The sequence below is a fragment of the Hippichthys cyanospilos genome, chromosome 3 (genome assembly GCF_059441005.1).
Source record: "Hippichthys cyanospilos isolate Australia breed blue-spotted pipefish chromosome 3, RoL_Hcya_1.0, whole genome shotgun sequence".
Classification (NCBI taxonomy): Eukaryota; Metazoa; Chordata; class Actinopteri; order Syngnathiformes; family Syngnathidae; genus Hippichthys; species Hippichthys cyanospilos.
The window spans coordinates 19614244-19637918 of NC_142371.1; the positions used below are offsets into that span (position 1 = coordinate 19614244).

General features: G+C 39.8%; 1 protein-coding gene across 2 annotated transcripts in view; it reads left to right on the plus strand.

Moving 5' to 3' along the window:
* The window catches only part of grin2db (glutamate receptor, ionotropic, N-methyl D-aspartate 2D, b), an 84827-nt gene that overhangs the window by 45631 nt on the left and 15521 nt on the right, over window positions 1–23675 (plus strand). For both annotated transcript variants that reach the window (XM_088410059.1, XM_088410060.1), the window contains 8 exons: window positions 8443–8648; window positions 9728–9896; window positions 11795–11948; window positions 12559–12684; window positions 14479–14708; window positions 15049–15209; window positions 19496–19565; window positions 19686–19803. In XM_088410059.1, coding sequence (XP_088266185.1) covers window positions 8443–8648; window positions 9728–9896; window positions 11795–11948; window positions 12559–12684; window positions 14479–14708; window positions 15049–15209; window positions 19496–19565; window positions 19686–19803 — 1234 coding nt within the window. The remainder of the gene's footprint in view (window positions 1–8442; window positions 8649–9727; window positions 9897–11794; window positions 11949–12558; window positions 12685–14478; window positions 14709–15048; window positions 15210–19495; window positions 19566–19685; window positions 19804–23675) is intronic.

Genomic DNA, 23675 nt, shown 5'->3' on the forward strand with positions numbered 1-23675 from the left:
CACTTGCAAATAAACGTGTTCTTAATGACCAACAGTATGTTTAAAATATAATCATAGGTGTACTTATCATGAAATTATATTACATGGGGGTGGCACGCCGCCGGAGGTCGCCATGTCTGTTATAGCAACGGACAGCAGGAGGACGAGTGTGTGTTACTGCGTTTACCGTAATGCCCCTAAAGCTCCCACAGGCGCTTGCGAAAAATTTCACAGTATACCTTTAAAAAATAAATAAATAACTTTAAGACACACTACTCATGATAACATGTAGCAGCTACCCAATTAGCAGCTAGCGCGCTTTCATTTTTCTCTGTGTGCCATGTGGGCATTCATAGCCAACAACAAGGCGCTCTAAAGCCGCCATGGCAACGAATCTTTTGAAGGAAGAAGAATTGTAGGCAGGTGAAAGCATAGCTAGCTTGCTAATAGTATGTTGCACTTGCGCCGGATAATCACAGAAAACTGAATAAAATAAAGGCATCTACAGTTTTATAAACGTATGAGTGTTTCAATTAATTTGCTCTCCATTTGAAAATGAAAAGAATTCTGTTGCGACCTTAAAAGGTATTTGATACCTGCAGAAACCCTGCAAAACTCTCACGCATCTTGAAGGGCTTTCGTGCACCCTCATTTGAGAACCGCAGCCTTCGCAAAATTAGCGGAATCTACAAAACTTCACGCATGACGTCGCTTTGACCTTTTAGTGCCAGCGCGTTCCGACCTATGGGGCGTTGGCATTTTAAATTTTCGCACATTTGACATCTGCGTGAATTATCAGAAATAAATTGCTCATGCACAGGTCTGTAACATGAGTAACATTAGCTCCAGCAAAAAATAATTAAATGGCTGTCCTCGGGTGCTGACAAATCGTTTACGGTCCAAATGTTGTCGTGTTCATCCTGCTGGTGGTGTAAGAATGATTACAGTCATCAGTAAGCCTTGCTATGTGGCATTACGAGTATGCACCACTTCTATTCTGGTGCAAAACGCACCTTTTCTTCAATCGATAAGAAATAAATTGCGGCGCGCTTGTCGTAAATATGTACTCAGACGTTGATTTTTTTTCTTTCAAAGTTCATTTTAAAAGAAATGAAAGAAAGCTGCTGTGATTAGTTGACACTGATTGTTCTCGTTTGTTGTCTGCATTCTTACTTTTCAAATTACAGAAAGACATTTCTGGAGAAATTGCATGTGAAGGCTGAAAGGCTTTAGAAATAATTGTGGTCAGGTTTTTGGAATAATATCAAATGATGTGGAATGATGTTAAATGGTGTGGGATAAAATACAGTGATTTGTAAGGAGTTGAACTTGAACTTTTGAACTTGAAATCATTTGAATTGGTCGCAAAAAATCTGGGAAATAGTGTCGAATGTGCGGAAGTTTTTTATTCTGGACTTTGAAAATTAAGCGAATAAAGAAAATTATAGGAGAAATCTGGAATTTTAATGGTATTTTTATGGAGTTTTAATGGTAAAAGCTAAAACAGTATATAATGATGGACTAGTTTGAATTGATCGAAAAATGAAAAACGTAATGGAGAAGAAAAAAAAGACTTTTGTGGGTGTTTTAAGGGTAAAAAGTTCAATCTTTGGGAATGTTTGGAACGTTGACAAATCTTGTATTGCTTGAATGTGCAGAAAGTTTAGAATTTCAAATTGGAATGATGTAAATGGGCAACTCAATTTGCCAATGGGAGTGAATGGTGAAGCTTGGGGGTAAAAAATGTGAATTTTTGTATTTATTTATTCTTTTATTGAATTTAATTGAAATGGGAGCCTGTCCCACTATTTGAGAAGCACTGCTTTAATGGTAAAAAAAAAATGTAGAATTAGAATACAGCAAGACATAAGCCTGATTCCGTGAAAACGCATCACATAAAGAATAACAATATTCGGTTCACAGCAACATATTTGCGAAGATCTCAGCCTTCACAATGAAATCCAATTTTTTCTCCATCTTGTCCTACAGACTGTGTCACCTGACATCTTGTGCATGTTTACACATAGCTAGCGTTACTTCACAAATCCTTGTCATGTTTCCCTTCCGGTATCTCACACCAGTTGTAAAAACGAAGCCATCCTCAATTTGTCGCCTCCTTGTCGCCGCCGTGTACATGATCACAAACGTCGTTCTAACAAGAGGAAGCAAAGACTGTATAGTACAGTGCACAAATAAACACATTGGAGGTTCTCAGCCCCCCGCTGGCCTTAACAGCACACCAGAGTCCAGTCGCTGCGTGCGGTCACCTGCTGACTCCTGCCACATCCCTGAAATCCCTTTCAATTAAGATGCTCCTACGCAGGTCCTTCGACTCAAACCAAGGGTACCATACCCGCCCACACACACACACACACACGAAGCCTTGACGCACACATGCACACAAATGAGTGCAATCTGTATGCACACTCCCTCCTCGCACGGATCCTACTGCACACACGCACACAAAAAAAGCGGATAAGACCCCCGGTATCTGCCTACTATGCACATCCACACTGTTGGCGCTCCCTGAATATTTAATGTTGGCTTTACAATGACTGCACCATTACCGAAAGCCCAGGAGCGTCCTGGCTCGGCTGCTGAAACGCAGCGCACGCCTACCGGAGGTTGTCGGGCATCGGCGAGGCTCCGTTAAGATAGCGCACAGATGCTGCTTGAGTTTTACGCAACCGTTAATGACCGTTCGCGGTCAAGACTTCAAAGAGACGGAAGGTCTCGGATGAGTTTTAATTCCCGAGAAGAATTACTGTTGTATACGTTATCCGAGTGCCAATGGGGAACTTTAAAGGTGAAGTCAACCCTGAAATTTTCTTCACAGTATGTTCTATGCGCCCCCGCAAGTCTAAATACGGCATTCTGATTCATTTTGCATTTGTGGAATAAGAATTCAGAAATAATATCCACTTTTTATCCATCTAAGTGGCCTTTTTGCCACTTGCTGAGAATTAAATCACAGTTTGTCAGAAAATGACTAATCAGGGCTCATCTGCTTTCTGAGTTGGACTTCAATGTTTTAATGTACTATCGCATAATATGCCCTTTAAGTGCCAAAGTAGCAAAATTGCACAAAGCAACATTTACATCGCATGCTTCTATCTCTAACCATTATCAGGCTGCAAGCTTTATATATGCTGATATGAAAAAGGTATAGAAAAAAAAATCAGTGGCCTGTAGTGTCAAATATATTCAAACGTATTCACAAGTATGTTTGAACGTATTTTAAAGTGTGTTCGGCTGTATTTTCCAATACATTGGGAATGCGTTTTGGAATTCATTCAAGCTAACTTGCGTTCAAATTTACCTGAAAGTATGTCTGTAATTATTGTGAATGTTATTGCAACCACATCTGGACATATTTGCATGTATGTTCAAACATATTTGCAAGTACTTTCGGACATTTTTGAAAGTACTTGTAGGCTAAATGCTAAAAACTCAACATTCTTTTCCCTCATAATGCTAGAATATATGATTAAGACCCAGTGAAAACATGGAAACAAATGCTACGTTTTTAGCATTTAGCCTACAAATATGTTCATAGGTGTTTGCAAGTCCGTTTGAATGTACTTGGAAGTATGTTCAAACGCATTTGAAAATACTTGCTATGCTATTCGTTATGCTTGTCAACGACCCGTGAAATCAGGTGACCAAACGTTTTTAAGATTTAGCCGCCGGACGCATTTGTCGATATCTTCGGAAATATTTGTACAACAAACACATTAGAACGTGTTTGCAAGTACATCTGAACATATTTGCATGTATATTTGGACATTTTTAAAAATACATTCAAACGTGAACATACATTTGAATGCAGTTGGAAGTACTGTATGTTCAATTGTACTTGCAAATGCATCTGAATGTACTTTTCTAAATGCTTAAAATACAACAACCTGCATTGGCAACTCCCCGCTTCTGAATCATCCACAAATACTGTATTAATCATTATATCGTATTAATATTAGTACGGCTGCACGGAGAGCTTTTTAGCTTCCCTTTTAAGATTAAATCGTCAGCATTTTTGCTGGCCGCAGCTACATTTTTGCAGCTAGACACGCATTTAACACAATTGTCTGCAATCTTAATTATTGACTGTTTCTCCGTGGTGCACACGGCTGTTGTTTTTCCAAGCATATTTCCCGAATACTCGTGGAGAGCGCATACATTTGCGTGCTGGCTGTGATTTGATTCAGTGCCTGTTGCACGGCTGTGGTGGAAGTGCCAAGCTGTCAGTGTTGCAGCCGCCTCTTCCTCTCGCCGTCAATGTTTGACTTACAGACAGTCTGCGCAAAGCTGCCAGGCTTTTCTCAACCCGCTTAAGCAGCCACTGTAAACTCCCGTCTCCACTATATTCATGTATTCTTGTGTATGCGTCCCTCAGCCTACTGTAAGCAAACCCAATTTTTTATTTTTTGACTTATTTATTTTTTGTTGTGGATGCCGCCTTAGTCACACTTGTCGCAATGCTTTAAGGTGACTTTTATCATCAGGTGAACAGGCGCAATTGTCAAGTGATGCTGCAAGACTGGATGCGGTGGTGCAATACGTTGCTTTTCACACATTCCGCACCAGCGTATACGACAGTACCAAAGCCTAGAATGCTGTTTTCGAGACGTACGCCTTTTCAACCAAACAATTGCCATCCCGGAGCATCAATGAATCTTCAACCTGCAGGTCTGTGGTGAATATGCATTTTGAGCAGACCAAGCGCCCCCGGGCATAAAAATGCATCCATCAAACCGAGGCAAATTGACAAGGATGGAGATTTCTCCCTGCTGCTTTTTCTTTTTTTCTTTTTTTTTTTTTGGCACAGTGGTTGAACGGAACTGAACACATTTACGCCGGTTGTAAAAGTGCAGATTCTTCAGCTGATTACGGCCGGCAATCAGCCCTATCCAACACTCAAATACGGTCCCAGTTAAGTCCAAAGTCATTCGAGAGCCATTTAGCATTGTGCTAGCGTCACACAATCAACCGTTTAAAAAAAGATTGAAATTCTTACGAGTGAAGTGAGCATTTTACACGATGCGGTTATTCCCACCGGAAGCATGGACCCAAATTAGAGCCGCGGTGTAACTGGACCGGCGTGTGGTGTCAAGTGTGGACTAATTGAAGCTAAATTACTTTTAGCTTCTTCTTCACAGTCATTTCATTCGGGGGCGTAGCCAGCATTTCTTTTATGGGGTGGCCCACAGGGCATGCATAGTCATCGTTTCATGGAAATGGGATTATTTCATTTTATTATCTGAATTCAAATGTAAATATGCATCGAAATAAACGACGGCAGTTTTCAAGTCTGCACATGCATGTAAAAGTGTAAGAAAATTTTCCCCAGTTTTGGTGTTGGCCAGAAGGGTGTCCAGAGTGACAAGGGTTGGCCCGGTGTAGCTAGCATAGTGATTGTTACATGATATTATTTTATTTTATTCTCTAAATTTAAATTTAAATATGCCAATAAAATACATAACAGAACATAAAATGTTTAAGAAAACTGCAAGTATGTAAAAAAATGGCGTAAACACGGGTAGCATTAGGGCTCACTCATGCATTTCCATTTGGTAACGATATCAGTGACTACTCAAAAGATAAGTGCTTGTACTGGTATCGGTCTGAAAATTAGTGGTATCGAACATCCCTAGACTTTGGTGTTCTTCGTACTGTACTTTTATGCATTTCTATGACAAAATACCATAAAATCTTTCATGGTAATTTTGCCCAAAACAATTTTCACAAAGTTTGGATGAACTAGTACCAATACCATGCATCGGTATCAAACTGAACTGACACATGCCTTATTTCAAGGTATCTGTACTCGTGATGGCAGCCGACACTAGTATAAGGTTTTACTATAAGTAGAATAGAAATTGTAAATCAATAGATTAAAAAATTGCCGTTAAATTCATGACATTTTTCTGAAGAATGCTATGGACCTTTCTTTTAAATGATGTCATTTTTGGATCAAAACTATTGACGGTATCTACACTTGTAACAGTATTACACAAATGTCGAGTACTCGTACTGGTATTGATCTGGAAAAAAAGTGGTATCGAACATCCCAGACTATGCTAGTGCAAGTGGTATCATGCTTGGTATTGGACTTCTCAATTTCGAGTTTTCACACTTGGAAGGGAAAAAAAAGAAAAACTTGCGCTTTTAGCAACAAAGTGACCAAAATTCCTGGATCGTTTTGTGTTCTTCAAGTGCATAATGCGCAGTTCATGCAAACATGCGATTGTGACCGAGAACAAAGCGACACATGAGTCACACGGCACATCACGACGGCCGCTTGCTAATGGCTCATATAGGCTTAGCTCATCTTGTCCCCTGCAGGTCCTTTGCTCAGACTAAGATTGAAGTGTTAGATTTTAATTGCAACAGATACATTTTTAATGAAGCATAGGCTTTGGAGGTGGGGTTACACGTTTTATCCAATTTTCACATCTGCGCAGCTGTTGCTGGAAGATGCTTGCTGCTACGCTCCTGGAAAAAAATGACATCGAGGAGCGCAAAATGAAGCTTGTTGGGAGCGTGTCCACCTGCTTTAGTCTGAAAGCCATTTCTGGCGCCGTCACATGTATACGCGTTACATTTTCACTCCCCGCCATAACGTCAACGTTAATATCATGCGGCTCAATGTATCAATACATGACGAGTGCAACAAATCTGGATTTACGAGTCGGCCGCCATCCGTCAGCGTATCCTTTTGCATGTGCATGAATTTGCCAGGTAATTGCTCCCGTCCAGCGTAACAATTATAATTTAGAGCCACGTTGTTTGCAAGTCAAGCCAACGGCTCCCGATACCTGTAACGATATAATGGAAACGAGCAGCACGGCCATGCCTGCAGTAAATAGTACCTTTATGGAGATAATAACGTTCATTTTTTATTGAGACTGTCACAGAGATGGTCATTAATCTCAGTGGTCATTTTGTGGCCATGTAGCTGTACGAGTTCATTTTTGCAGGATAAGGAGGATGAAATGAAGCGATCTCAAACAATGATCGGTGTTCTGCTTTTGAGTGCAACTGTTGAGTCACTTTCTATCGCTATTGTTAGTCGCTCCTTTCATTGCAAAACGATGGTAAAATCTCGGCGTAGCTCCTCATGCAAAGAAGGCAAGGCGGCGATAGAGCATTTAGTAAACAAGGCAACTCATTTTGCTTCACACAAGCAATCCCAAAAGACCGACTGCAACAATACCTTGTTTTTGACTTAACTTGGTACTTGTTCTTTTTTTATGATATTCGTGCGGAGGGAGGGCAAAGTAAGTATTTCATTGTGCGGAGAAATTTGTTTCTCCGCTGTGCACAAGACAATAAACACTTTGAATCTTGAATCTAAAGGCATCTAAAAACAATGCAGCTGACGCATTTAGGAGCCAATTTTAGCTAACCAAAATTACTACAATAATGTGCCATGACAGGAATTGTTCATTTTTCTTTTCAAATTAAGAGCAAATAATTTGGAACATGAAGCAACTTATAGTCAGAGACATGATATAGAATAACCAAGATCAGTTTTGGATTCTGTACCCATACAATACTTAAAAAGAACTTTCAGACCTAACAACAAAAATTGTGTTCCTTAGTGTAATGTGACCTTATGAAAAAAATCAACAATGAAGCTGTTGTCATGCATTTGGATGCCGTGACAGAAACAGTACATTTTTCTTTTCCGATTAAGAATAAATCAATTAGAACGTGAATCATTTTGACTGCTAAATTGTGTTATGACTACTGCAAAACCTTGATTTTATTTTGTTGAGTATCTTACAGATGCAGACCTAACAATCGATATGTTATTAATTAAATGACTACGTTCTGGTTTCATTTTAGATATATTATTGAAAAGGCCGCAAGCGATTTATTATAGACCAGTATCAGAATTTTAAGATCTTAAAAAGGAAAATAGAGCACTATATATATATACAAAAATTGTAAAATGCCATTTGGTCGTTCTGCTGCTTGCAAATGGAATCAATTGGCAACCAAAGTGAAAACAATCCCAAGTATAAATGCTTTTAACGCTAGGTTTAAAAGTTAGCTTTTTTTTCCCCCTCATTCCTCTGACTCAGGTCTTTTAATCCTTTTAAAACTCAATTTGGCTACTAATACAATCTTTTAGTACTTTCCCACTTTTTATTTTCTTTCTGTCCTTTAGCTTTTGAAATGAACTATATGAATAAAGTCGCCTTGCTTATTCACGCTTTTAATTGCTTATTCGCGCGTGTGCTTTGCTTGGGATTTCATAATACAGTGGCGATAAACACTGTTCTAGGTAGCGTTTACAAGCTCCCATATTTCTTGTTTAATTGGGATCAATAATACATTCCAGTGGCATATTCATGTTGCTTACAATTTGCATGTCAACTAGATAACTAAATCCATTGTCGTATGATGCAAATGCGTGCAAGCGTGCCTGTGTTTCATTCCGCTTATCTGTCTTCCCAGGTAGGCTCGTGGGAGAACGGCGTACTGAGACTGCGATATCCGGCCTGGTCCCGCTACGGGCCTTTTCTTAAACCGCCAGACGATGCCCAGCACCTGCGCGTCGTCACGCTGGAGGAACGACCGTTTGTCATCGTGGAGCTGGCGGATCCGGCGTCCGGAACTTGCATCCGGGACTCCGTGCCCTGCAGACGGCCCCTTAATATCAGGTTTGATATCTGTCAAATTACATCATGATCAGTTCCGGTAATTATATCAACTAATAACGCAAGGACTTTAGAAATGATCATAATAATATTTGTTATTGTATCATTTATTTCCTTTACAATTTTCTCTGTACCCGCAGCTGTGAAGCAAAGCGTGGAGAGTCTCTGTTGCCAAAATGCATGGTTGTATGAGTGTCATTAGATGATCTCATATATTTCCTTCTGAGGGAACTTTGTCAGAATTTTTAACACGTCATATGTCAAATATTCTCTTGATTGCGTTATTGAGCCTTAGTGTGGTTGCTTCTCCGTTATGAAAGGAGGTTCCCGAGCCATCAAGATGCCCTCCAACATCTGTCACCTCTCCAAATCGCGCTCTCTTTACCGCGTGAGCAAAATCAATATCTTCTCTCCAGGGGGATGAGAGGAATGACTCAGAGGTTTTGGGATTGCACATGATACACTATAGTTCATCGGCTCCTGTAGTAGGGCTGGGTAATAAATCACATTAATTTGACTAATTTGACATTTTAAAAATCCAAGGTCTGAAAATTCGCTTACCCCTTACATTAGTTTCCAATAGATATTAACTTTTTCAAGAGATAGTCCACTTATATTGACATTTTAGCAGTCAATTATGTCGCTTAGTACCAGCCATTTTCGACACTCCTATAAGCCTAAAACTCAAAACATTTAAATGAAAAATATAAATAAATACCTGGGATTGAATGTCCGGACTCCCAAAAATATAAACGAAATGAGTTATTTCAATTATTTTTCATGTACAACGAAAGCTTTTAAAAATGTACGTTTGTCACTTGCTGTCGACTGAAAATGACCACGTGTGTTAAAGGGACCAATCAATCAGGAGTCAGGTGATTGTCACATGACCAATTAAAACTCATGAAATATATGTATTCATTATTCTTGTCGGAAAAATTTCCACAGCTTTTTTTTTTTTTTTTTTCAAATAAATCAGACCTAATGAGTGTTCGTTGGGTTTATTTCTTCCATAGACGATCAAAATCGTAATTCAGAATGATTGAAGAAATGTTTTTCTTCTCGCGTGCCTGCTTTTCTAGTGCCAACCACGAGGGCGTGGCTCCCATGAAGCAATGCTGCAAGGGCTTCTGCATCGACATCCTCAAAAGATTAGCCAAGATTGTGGGCTTCACCTACGACCTTTACCTAGTGACCAACGGGAAACACGGGAAGAAAATCGACGGCGTTTGGAACGGCATGATTGGAGAGGCGAGTGCGCTGCGTCGCGTTTCTCTTTTGCGTATTTGTGCCTGCCGGGCTTGTTTACTTGTGCGGGATTTTCTGTCAATAAGCCACATTCGTCAGCCCCCTGGGTGACCATTAAAGGCAAGAATACTCTGACAGAGATCGAGAGAGAATGGCAAAAGCAGACAGTTACACTAATTAAATGGACAAGCATGATGGTAAACACGCGCTCCTGCAAACACATCGCGTTTATCTAACGAAACACTCGCGTCAACATTTCTGGATGGTTTGATTTGTCCTTGATATGCATTTTTTTCGAACTAGCTCCATATTTTCGCCTTACTTCAGTGCAGGCGCAGCCTAGTTTCGTTTTTTTTTCTGTTTATGTGCCCAAATTAGGAAAATGGATGATCGTTTTAAGAACTACCGGTAAATTTTCAAATTAACATAAACGTTCAAACGGAAAGCATTTAATTTCACAATAACTAACGCAGTCAGATAAACGTTTTATATACAAATAGAAATATATACAATATCCCAATCAAAAAATAAATAAAAAAAAAAACACGCTACCTGCGTTGCAACTGTACGTAGGTAACGTTAGCTTGTTTTGAGTGCTAATGCTATCTTAGTCTTGCTAGTGCAGCTATTTTGTTGATGGTCAGCGGTTTGACTAGCTATTTTTTTTTACATTTCATTACAGTACATTATAAGATTATTCTTGGTTTAGCGCTCACTTTAAAAAAATAACATTATATTTCTTGCAATAACATAAATAAATATATGAACAATATTCCAATTAAAAAAAACATGCTACCAATGTTGCAGCTGTACGTAGTTAACATTAGCTTGTTTATAATGCTAATGCTAGCTTAGTCTTGCTAGTGCTGCTAGTTTGTTGATGGTCAGTGGTGCCCTTTTTTGAAGGGCAATACAGATATTTTATTTATTTGGCTAATTATGCATAAAATTGACCCCCCTCCCCAAATGATTTTCAATCTGCTTCATTTGTACACATTTTTTTTACTTCCTTTTAGACCTCATACATATATATATATATATATATATATATATATATATATATATATATATATATATATATATATATATTTATATTCCAATAATTTCTTTAAAATTGCTTTCATTTTCAGCTCTTTAGATTGCTCAATTATCACACGCATGTTGACTGACTGATAGTATACATTAAAAAAAAAAATATATATATATATATATATATATATATATATATATATATATATACAGTATATATATGAAAATCACCAATGTGTGACCTATGTATGAGGTTTTAGCCCCACTCCAACAATATTTTTCAATAAAGCATCCATCTTTTCCGATTGTACAGTATTTTTTTCCCCCGTCGACCTCCAGTTGTCACAGCTTTAAGAAGGTTCTCACTATCATTTGTGACTCGAACCCCGGGCACAGCTGTCAATCAAATCTATTTTCACACACAAAGCGCCGTGCAAATGTTGTCCGTGACTGGCGTGCGTGCGCCTTTTGATCAGATGTTGCAAAGGCGGCCATTCTTTGATCAGGTAATCCAGACTTTGCGAAGTTGAGGGGAGGGCGCTCCTCGTTACGCTTCGCTTCATTTTTCTGCTGATTTGCTCTGAAGAGTGGATGTGCCATGTCTAATGTAGATTAACATTTCAATTGTACAATCAGATGACTTTTCGGGGTTGGTGTGGGTTTTTTTTTTCCTAAATGGTGGCAGTGAGGAGACAGGCTCGGGCTCATTTTGTATGCTAAACAGATGCGAAGGAGACACATGTTGTGCATTTGTAACATTGTGCACTGAATACATGCGCATTTTACGGGTCTACAAATGGTCAGTGTAGAATCATAATTACGGGGGCTAAGATAATTAGTTTCTCTCTTGTCATTGGTTGCCATCCTCTTAGGTGGTGTACAAGCGGGCAGACATGGCCATCGGCTCTCTGACTATCAATGAAGAGAGGTCTGAGGTTGTGGATTTCTCCGTCCCTTTTGTGGAAACGGGCATCAGTGTCATGGTCTCCCGTAGCAATGGAACTGTATCACCATCTGCTTTCCTAGGTAAGGACTTCACATGATGTAATTTCAAGAAGCAAATGTGTGTAGTACTGTGAGTAAAAAATAATGAATGCAAATGTGATTCTTTATTCGCAGCTTATTTCTCTTATTTCATATATTTGAAAACTGAAAGTGTGTTTGAATGTATTTGCAAGTACATTTGAATGTATTTGCAGGTACGTACGTTCACACATATTTTTTTCCTCATGCCACAGGATATTGATTTGTACATGTGCACACCATATGGGAATAAATGCTGAAAAGACATAATAAAGATGTAGAAAAATAAAAAAATCTTTAATCATTTGATTTTTTTAAAGTATTGTGATAATGTCGGCCATTTTTTACAGGCTTGCACATTCACCAGCCAATATCGTGTGGCATAATGGTAAAAATGCAATTCTTAAAATTTAGCCTACGAGTGCATAGTTATCATTCAAACGTATTTGTGGAACATATATGCATGCACTCTAAAATGTTTATATTGTAAGTTTCAAACAATTTTTCTTCGCTCCTCCCCTAAGGTTTCTCAACATGAACTGCTAAAATGACAAGGATGACTCTATGAAATAATACAAGTGTGTTTACTGAAGTCTTTCATTTGCCCCCAAAGAGCCGTACAGCCCAGCAGTTTGGGTGATGATGTTCGTCATGTGCCTGACCGTAGTGGCTGTGACTGTCTTCATCTTTGAGTTCTTCAGTCCTGTGGGCTACAACCGCAGTCTACAAACTGGCAAGAGTGAGTGATGAGTCCGCTTGCTCTGTTTTTCCCCGCTTGATAGATGAGTGCGAACGCAGTCCTTCACTGTCGCCACACAGATCAAACGGACAAATAGTGAGGACACAACTGGGATGCGGTTTATACTAGAAAAAGGGTAATTTAACATATATGTACAAAAAATAATTGCATAAACTTCAAGTTTTGTTTTCCCATAATGAAATTCACTGTTGTGGCATATACCTCCTTCTTTCTTGTCTAAGAATCATGGGAAGTGTAGTCAGATTAAAGGTGAGCTGGGCGTGCACATTTCTCGTATGGGAATTTAAGCTGTTTTGATGGTTACTTTTCTGTAATATGTACAAGATTTTGAGAAAAAAAATGTGCAATGTAAAATGCCCACTAAGTAATAAATTACAAGCAGTCCAAGTTGTAGATCTAAATAATATTGCAATATTGATATCAATCTTGGTTATTTTGTGGTTCAAAATGGTCTCGCGCTAGACCCTATGCAGGGTTCGGTCCCGGTTGATTTAGTGGCATTTTTATCATTGCACCAGAAGCTGCCCAGTAAAAATATGGAGAGCAACCAGATTGTAAACTTATCAGGAGGCTGCACATCATCTGCTCGCTTATAACCTGCGCTAACTTTGCCAAAAAGATGCCGATAGTGAATCACCGCAAGCAGTTATATTTTTTTGCACGGCGGTAGCTGAGGCGGAGTCATTGAAGGCAACTTTTTAAAAGGATACAGAAAAAGACACTCGCTTATTTAAAAATTTATTTCCCCTCACTGGGTCCATGGTGCCATTGTTGTTTTTTTTTTTTTTTTTTCCCCCTTCTCACTTTCTGAGTGAGCTGTCGCCGAGAGTTATTGTTAAGCGGCAGCGTCGTGCTTCCTTGATGCTAGCGCACAGAGGGTGGTCGGCATCCCGGTGCACGGGAAATATGAGCCCTGTCATTTCGGAGCACCGGTAGCGTCTCCGGGTGATTGTGGCAAAGCGCGGTTGACTTTAACGTAATATGCTGCCCCCTATTGAGTGGGAGTGCGAAACATAAATCACCTGATTGTTCAAATCAACCACAAGCGGCGCCTTTCGACTGTGGGTGAAGAGGGAGTTGTTGAACCGCATCCGAGTATGTCTAACGCTGAAGTTGCCATCTATTATTCAGCAGTGTAGTTTGTACTCCTGTGATATTTAATGTCTCTGATGCGTCGGCCGGTCTTCTACTGCATGATTGCTTCACTTTGCATAGATTTAACTGAGTCATCCTTCTGCGCGCCCATCACGCCGCTCGCCTTATTTCCTCCGTTACTTACTGTCAAATCGTGGCAGAGCATCACGACGGCTCGAATGGTGATTTGTATCGTGAGCTTACACTGCGGAATACAATGTTTGTTGTCAGGTCTGACGGCTCTTTTTAAAGGTCTTTTTTTCGGTGTGGAAACCAAAACTGAGCTCAGTTTTTTTTCTCCTATGTCAAGTTTTTGATTTTTTTGAGCTTAACCAAATAAAGGCATCTAACATTTTGCAAACAAGTCACGGAAACACAATTTAGCAATAAGCCGCTTCATGTTCCAATCAATTTGTTCTTAATTTGAAAAGAAAAAGTACAAAATTTGATGACACCTGCAGAATCCCTGTTAAAATCGCATGTAACCCCTTAAGTCCAATCACAAAAAAAATGTATGTATGTGTGAATTTGAAGCATTTTACACCATCACCAAGGTTCCATTTTAACACTCGAATGCTTGTGCATGGAAATTTTACAACCGCCAACCGTTTTCTTTCCCTCCCTCATCTCTACGGACAGAGTCTGGAGGCTCTACTTTCACTATAGGAAAGTCTGTGTGGCTTTTATGGGCCATTGTCTTCAATAACTCTGTGCCGGTGGAGAACCCCAGAGGAACAACCAGCAAGATCATGGTGCTGATCTGGGCCTTCTTCGCCGTCATTTTCCTGGCCTCGTACACTGCTAACCTGGCGGCCTTCATGATCCAGGAGGAGTACATTGACACGGTGTCAGGGCTCTCAGACAAGAAGGTACTTCATCGCTTGAATGCTAATGAGCTGTACTGGGGGTTGGAAAAAAAAAGGCAAATTGAAGTGGTAAGGGAGTCAAATCCCATGAATTTAAACAGTAAAATTGATTACATTGGAGGGCTTGGAGAAAAGGATCAAATCTCATTTAACATAACGCTATTACCACAGTTCTTCAATACTTAAAAAGCAGCTCTAAATACTCCACGGTTTGACCTTTTGTCACCCGAGATTTGACCGTGCTCAAAGTGGAACAACTTTGTCTGTAAAAGAGGAACAGAAATAGGTCAAACAGATTGGCGCGCAGCCTGAGATGTCTCACGGACCCTTTCGTGCCCTTTAGTTTCAGCATCCCGAGGAGCAGTACCCACCGCTAAAGTTTGGCACGGTGCCTAACGGGAGCACAGAAAAAAACATCCGCTCCAACTACCCGGATATGCACCAGTACATGGGCAAATACAACCAGAGAGGAGTGGAGGACGCCATTCTCAACCTCAAGACCGGGTTGGTTTGTCTTAACTTGACCTTACATTCAAGCCGCCTCAATTCTGTCTCAATGTGTCGTTGAATGGTGTTTCCATCTTTGAATTGCATAATCGGGTACTAAAGAATGAATGTCAGTTGTTGAAAAAAAAAAACAGTGAAAAGCATTTCTCTTTGAAACCCCAACAACAGCAAACCATGTCTGTTTTTATTCAACTTAATTCGTAGTGATATGTCTAGATGTATTTCCGAAAGATCGAACATTGAACATTGCATCCGGATAAAACTTTAACACAGAAGGATGCAACGTTTTGCAAAAGATTCATAATTTAGCAATAGATTGGTTCATGTTCCAGTGAATTTGCTCTTAATTTGAAAATGAAAGGATATTGTTCCTGCCACGGTATGAAAAAGCATTCACGTATCCGCAAAAATGCCTTCACGTACCCCTGTTTGGAAAATCACTGTGATGAACAACTGGACAATCCGCAAACAGGGTCTGAAAAGTTGGCTGGATGCGTATTTAATCTCTTCTTCTCTGGATTGATTTTCGGTATTATCCATTTTGGTCCACTTCGACTCCTCCAAGACAAACGAGCTATGACATGAGTTTTAAAAAAAAAATGTTCCTAACCCTTACCCGATTTTCCTGCAAGGTACTTTAATTCTTGAAAAAAAAAAAAAAAGCTTATTTCCGCATTCGAGCCTTAGCCGCATCATTAAAAGACTTCCCCCATAAAATCTTTAGCCTTATAATCAATTTTTTTCCTCCACAAAGATTGTTTATCGCGCTTAATTTGTTACTCTGGGGACGTGTTTAAACAGTTATGGCTAGTAATTGTGTTCCTCGCACATATTAAAATGGGAATATAATTCAGTTGCCGTAGCGACCAACTTTAAGCGATGGACTCACTTCCTCTGTGAATGAATCTCTTCTCTCTTATTGGATACGCAAAACTGCCTCTATTTAAACCTTAAACTGTTTATACGTCTAAATTGTGCTTGTGTTGACTGGATGGATTTCTGCACCACTAATACAACTGTATGATCTTAAAATGAGACTTTTATTAGATCAGACGTGCTTCGACCTGTTACATGATGTTGGCTTCTTTACATCAAAAGCTGTCAAAAGCACAAACAAGAATCCTTATGATTATTGCAACCAGGTTGACTTTCCTTGATTAGCGGTCGATTTATGTCAGCAGATTTTAGTGTACAGTATTATGGGCCAGTAAAGAATCCAAGCACACAGAAATGAGCGTCAAAGGACACCATTGGGATGCTCATCTCTATTATTTCACCATATAAAAACACACAAGTTCAACAGAAATAAAACCAAAGCAGATATTTAACTTGCTTGCTGAGAAATACAAATGAATCCAAAGAGATAGAAAAAAGCAATTGGTAGCTCTCTAAATTAATTAAAAAAAAGTCCCTGATTAAAAGAGAGTTCAAAAGTAACAAGGAACACACGATGAGCCAACAATGACAGAAAATCCAGCCAACATTGAAAAGAAAATAGTTTTCAGCGCGAGGCTGTTAAATGAAAAATGTCCCCAAAAGCATTCATTTTAAGTGTGACAGCAGATCATCAGATGAATGCCTGCGCTTCCTCTCATTCTTATTCCCCTCACACCTGCCGCGTTGCAACTGTTATGTTAAAAGCTTGCATCGCCATTCTCTTCAACTCCCACTAACATTTTAATCTTTTGTCACAAGATTTTTTCTTCCTGTCACCTTTGCTTGCATCACTTCCAACACCTTCAAGACTGCGGGCTATATTTTTGGAGGCAGCGCATAAGTGTCGTTTGGCAAAAGCAGAGGGATCCTGATTTTCGTTGCAATAGAAAACGAGTCTTGCAGATTCGCATGGCAGAGTGGCAATTTGGTGGCAGAAAGTTTCATCTCGACCGTATCTATGTTCAGACCACATCCAAGAGTATCAGGCTGATTTTGTCCCGATTTTGCCCTTTCCCAACTAAGGACAAAAACTAAATTTGTCTATGCTAACACGTTAGACCTCACGATTAGCATTAGCACACTAGCATCAACAAAAACTAGGGTCAACAAACTGTAACTACCATTGAGTTCATGCATACACAAGGTTATAAATACAATAAATAAATAATTTGCATCCTTAAAGCCACTTACAGATGATAATACTACAGAATTCCAAGAGTAAACTTGAGAGCGGAGCTGTCTTTTAGCTACTATGAAATTAATAACTTGTGCTTCCTCTTCTATTTTTTTTTCCGTTTCTTCTTTTTTCTATTTCTACTTCTTCATCTTGACAAGCAAACTTGGCATGTTTTGTGCTTGACTGCCCCCTACTGGTTAAAATTTGAACACCTAAAACCTGACAGGTTATATTCTTGAATAATACAGGCGATGTATTTTTTTTTGCGATGGTTTTTTTTTTTTCAATTATTAGGCCACTAGGTGGTGCACTAAGACAAGCAATGGAGCCATATGTCAAGATGGTCTTTGCATACCCCCCGTACTGTGGTGGTATGCTTTTTTCCTGTTGCAATAATATAACCTTACTTTATTTTCGTCACTTTTTTAATTGGAAATGTCCACAAAATTTTGATAACCCCCAGTTTTGGGGTTAGTCTTTCTCTCTAGCTGCCTTGCAACACTGCTTCAAAAAGGTAATGTGTAAAAAAAACGATCTGTACATTTTAATATTGTAATACCACATTGTTACCACATTGCTATTCATAAGTGGGCATCAAACCCCCTGAATCTTTACATCATATTATACAGTATATCATATATACAAAAGTGGGGGTGCCCGGCGATGAATTTAAAGAGAAATAAAGAAGCTGCTTTGATTTGCCATGATTGAAGTTAGCCATGACCACACCCATAACGGCGCAGCCCTTCCAACTCGACAGATCCCCTTGCAAATCTAACTGCCTCCGGGCAGAATTTACTCGTCATGCCACACACCATCTGGGATTTACGGCGGTCACGAAAATATAACCCAGTATAACCAGCGCAGCAGCTTCTTGTTACTTTTCCAGTAAAAACCTCCATCTACAGCCAGATGTATTTTGCGTAATCCCAGTTTATTTTATCCCAAAACTGTCATCGCTCTTACCGCCTCGAAGCCGCGTCACCACAGATATAACTCACTGTTGTCACGCTTTAAATAATTGAAACTATTGCTAGCTAGTATCATGCTGTTTTGTCTGTTGCTGCAGCCCAACCTAATCTCATTTTTCATCTAATCATTCATCTCCCATCCATGCTTCTTCAACTCTATTTTGGTCTTTTCTTTGTCCCTTCAAGTGTGTTTTCTCACTATGTCTGTATTTAAACTTTATAATCCACACCACTCCAGCCCATGTCTTTTCCCCCTGAAGTGTGTAAATCTTTTTCCTCCCCTCTCTCTATTTTTCCCCTTGTCACCATGCTTTTCACGACGTATAAATCCCCATCCTCCCCTCTCCCTCCCCCACGTATATTCCTCTCTTCTCCATGTTATTTTATTCTTGTTTTTGCTCTCTTTCCCTTTTTTGACATTTCAGCCATTGTTTTAGCATACTGAAACTAAACTTTTGATGCTGCTATCATTATAAGGGTCTGCCTATTTTTTTTTTGCACTGCAAAATACTCTCTCACTAGCAATTAAATAAAATAGATACTGTATTTTTTTTAATCCATTAGATGCTAAGAGCTCCATAAAATCTACAGGGCGTCCAAATTCAGATGAAAATTCACCCTTCAATATAATTATACTCAAAGAAATGTTTTTTATCATTTATATCGCTGGAGTATAGTGGAACTCACATAAATCCCAAATTATCACTTTTTAGGAAACCCCTAAAATGGAGAGTTTGTTCAAACATTAGCATCGTGAAATGCATGCAAATGTGACATTACGTTACATTTGAGCAGGCTTTTTGTGCAGGTATCAGCTATACTATGTTAATGCTCTTTAAGGAACCGTACAGAATCAGGACATTTTCCTTCATTTCAAATTAAGAGCAAATTAATTGGAAGATGAAGAAACATTTTGCCAACTTGTGTTATAGTGACTCCTTTGCAAAATGTCATCCGCTTTTTACGCATTGTCATTAGTGATGTAAATGAGCCAGAAATAAAGCAGGTGACGCTGCGCGGTCTGTCTTTTGAAGAACTTTGCCTGGAGTTACCACTTCAAGTGTCGTTAAAAAATGTAATAAATCTGACAGGAAGCATACGTAAATGAGGGCTATACGTTCGGCCATGGCCGAACCCTTCGATCTCCCGCTTCTCCTCCCATTTAATGATGAATGCATTTTTCCTTGATCCCTTTACAGGAAACTGGACGCTTTTATTTACGACGCTGCAGTATTGAACTATATGGCCAGGAAGGACGAAGGTTGTAAGGTACGAAGCGGCTCCCAAGCACACGCTGCGCTTCCGCACAGCGGACATAAATAGAGAGAAGATGACATATACGCTCAGCTCTGTTTAATGTGCCCGTTGTCTTTTTAATTTTCCTCCAAGGTGATGACCATAGGCTCGGGGAAGGTTTTTGCCACCACAGGCTACGGTATCGCCCTGCACAAAAACTCACGCTGGAAACGTCCTCTTGACCTGGCCCTTCTGCAGCTGGTGGGAGATGGTGAGAACCGTGACCAAGGGAGAGCGCGGAGGAAATCATTAAGTCAATGGAGGGGTAAAGGGAAGGCGGTGGGCAAAATGGCCGACCGGGGAGTAAGGTGGATAGACGAGAGGAATGCGGATGTTAGGTGTTAGGAGGAAGCCATGGGTGTTAGGTGTTTTCATCACGACAAGGGGAATAATGGTGTGTAGGAGAGCTTGTGGTGGGAAGAGAGATGCCTAAAAGGTCTCTTTACTGTCTTCCTGTGAGTGGGAAATAAAACAGGGAATGGCACCAAGAGGAATAGGATTGTCCATTTCAAAGATTGCTTGAGTAACATTGTGCTTTTGGTACACGAGAACAAGGGCCTACGCCGTTTTTTTGTTTTTTTTGTTCTCTGGATCTCAATATGCTTTCCCTGCTCGAGCGGGGACAGAAAATAATTTCTCTTTGTGAGTCCGTGTCGAATAGGATCATCACGACTTGAGTGGTGATTTTACACTTGTTACAGATTAGCTGACGCTGATATAGACAGGGAGGCGAAGAAGAAAATGATGAAAGAAAGTCCGAGACATGGGATGCGGGATGGGTAAGGATGAGAATAATAATCACATATTCCCGTCATTCCCCAAATATAAGGTGCACTTTTTCTCCCAAAAACGAAGGCCCTAAAGTAAGGGTGCGTCCTATAAATGGTCACTGAAAAAGTTGATGTCAGTTCCACAAGCCGGGTTTTGACGCGCATATGTGCATTTTTATATTGGTTGTATTGTTTCTTGAAATATTGCTTGAAATATTGACCGTAATGTGGCGAGCCAGAGGAGGGGCACGTCAGTTAGCGGTTAGCTGAGATTGTTACGGCATTATTTTCAATAAAAGAAGCGGGCAGACTGAACCGACGTCCGAGTCCATCCTTGTTCACACACAGGAATAGTCCTAAAACCGAGAGTAAAAAGCTGATTAAATTAAGAATACCCTGGTTACAAAACACAGAATGGTAATGGTTGTTTATTAATTATACACACAAGCATAAACTTGATGAAACAATGTTGCTGAAGTTAGTTTTTATGGTAAAATTATAGTAACTTGAACCGCGATGCGAGGAAAATCAACATTACAGTGGCGATGCATTCACCGGCCGCTCACAATGTGGAAAATCTGAAACAGACTTAACGCACAACAAATGTATAACATGGATATTAACACATGAAAATATGAAGAGTAGCATCATCTTTTTTATGTCATTCTTTCCTGCTGGAAAATTGTGGTTAACAGATGTCTGCATTGATATAACATTTAACAAAATAAAGGCAGACAATGTTTTGCAAAGGAGTCACTGTAACACATTTTAGGAATAGGTTGCTTCCTGTTCCACTCACTTTGCTCTTAATTCGAAAACTTTACTTCCCCAATTCTCACAATTAAAAATGACATTAAAATTAAAGGGGGGTGGTATTAGGAATACATCAGTATTTGTTAACAGTGGCAACATCATTAGAATCCTCTTTGCTGCGCACGCTGAATTTGGGATTACGGGAGGCATCTTGTGTGTGGGCTAGAGAAAATCAGTTTTGCAATCAGCGCATGAATGCTTGATTGTCATTTTACATTGTCCACCACACGCGTTAATTGTCACAATTGGATGCCACTCACTTGGCTTTTCCAGCTTTGCTTATGGCGTCGCGGACAAAGCCCCTTAGTTGTTTCTGGCATGCAGACACTTTAGCTGCTTACGCACTGATAGTGCCAGTTTGGTGCCAAGATCTATTAAATAAGGCTGGCGTCTGCCACTGAATTGCTGGACCACGAGAGGAGGAAAACAGGCAGCAGTGACATGCGGGCGATGCTGCTTCTCTCAAAATGCATATTATTTTATTCTTTTTGTTTGTTTGTTGTTTGTTTTTTGTTTTTGTCCACAACTAATGGTGTTTTAACGGACTGGCAACTAGACTTTATTCGGAAAAAGTTCAGCTAAGGTGCAGGAATATTTTAAAAAATAGCTTCCACCTCTTTGTTTTTCTTTGGTGTATTACATTACGAAATTACATTACAATAGTGCATTGGTGTCTGATTTTTAAACATAATAAATACTAATATTTTTTTCCGTTCACCTATTTATAAATTGTATTTCAATAGCCATTAGTATATACCTGTATATGTCCACAATATGTCAATATACATATACATACTGCATGTAGTTGTTGTAGTATATGTAGTGTGTGTGTGTATGTGTGTGTGTATATATATATATATATATATATATATATATACACACACACACATTTATTTACAGTATACAGTACACACATGCACAATTAGGATCTTAATATCAAAGGCATTTCACATCAAGAGGAAAGCATTGAAAGAAGACACCAGGGAGCTGAAATTTCACCGATATGGTTCATTATACCCATCATGTCAAAGTTTAAAATGGCATGGCCAACTTAGTTCTCACACTTCCAGGAAGATGCCATCTTTAAGCCAAAATTCTGCGAGTAGAATGTGGAAGTATTCGTCCAGAAAATGGAGCCGAGACTGCACAAAGGGTTAATTGCCGAATGGACTGATATGCCGATCCCTAGCGTCATTTTCTTGCGGCGTTTCAGCGCGCACCTACGCTTATCTGCATTGGACGCATGGACTCTCAGGGTGCTGTTGAATTAGATGAAGGTTTTAACTGGAGTGGATTACTAAGGAAGCGGATTACCTTGCCGTGTTGTAGAGGGAGGGGACCCTCAAAGGCCGCATCCCAACTCTTGCGTGCCACCTTCAGCCGGGCTAATACATGTCACAGGGTTACATCATCGCCGTCGCACGCCGTATCATTTTACAAGCCCAGCTTTGCTTTGTCAACCCAAAGAGCGGTTTTGATCTCCCGACTGCTGCCCCCAGTGCGAGCCGCCTATTGATCTCGCTTCATCTCCTTCCCCCATAGAAATGCAGACTGTGCACTCTTGTCAGCCTCATTTCCATTTCTCAAAACTTTTTTTTGTTGTTTGTTTCACGGTATATAATATTCAATAAGTAAGTACTAGAAAAAAAAAAGCTGTGCAAACTGAGGTTAGAGCTTTTTCGCCGCCTGGCTGTTTTTCAGCAGCTTCATCTGAAGGTATTTGACATGTTGTGATTATAGCGCACAATTGTTTGGGTCACGCTTTTGTGCGCATCTGCGGAGGAGCTCGGCCTCTCTGGACATGTTTGGCAACAAGCCGCATCTGGCGCACGGCAGCCGAGTGCGGAACCGCGGAGACACACAAAAACAATTCTCTTTCCAAATAATTGGGCCTATTTGCCAGTAGTTGGGCTTAACGTCGCGGCATTCGGCAAGGTTTTTGTTCTGAACTCTCGGCAGCTTACTTAAAACTCTTTTGAGAGCGAACCCGGTCATGCGGCAAACTGTGTTCTCTGATGTGTGAAGTGGCGTATTACGGGATTGAAATTACCATTTTTTTTTTCATCATCAGAAAAAAAAACGATGCGTTTAAGCTAGGCCTGCAGCTATCGAATATTTTGGTATTTTGAGACCCGGTTGAAAGTTTCTGGGATCTTCAAAATAAAATTGTGGACTGCAATATGTTAATCGGAAAGGTTGGGAATTTTGAAGAGCGTTGGACATGTATAGCATGAACATTTGTTGCTGTGGTTAGCTTGACTCCTTCCTAATAGTGCTTTATAAAAGAGTTACTTGATTTGAGTCGAGTTAAACCTAACTAGAACTCAAGTCTTGTCTCTCCCACAAAGATCAGAAAGGGCCATTTGAACAAGACCAGGCACTTTGACCCTTTTGTCCTTTTGCGAGGAACAGGATGGTGTTTACTTATGATAATTAGTTCCAGCTGGCATGCACTTGTACGTTACAAGAAAATTGATTTAGGAACACGGCGGCGAACAAG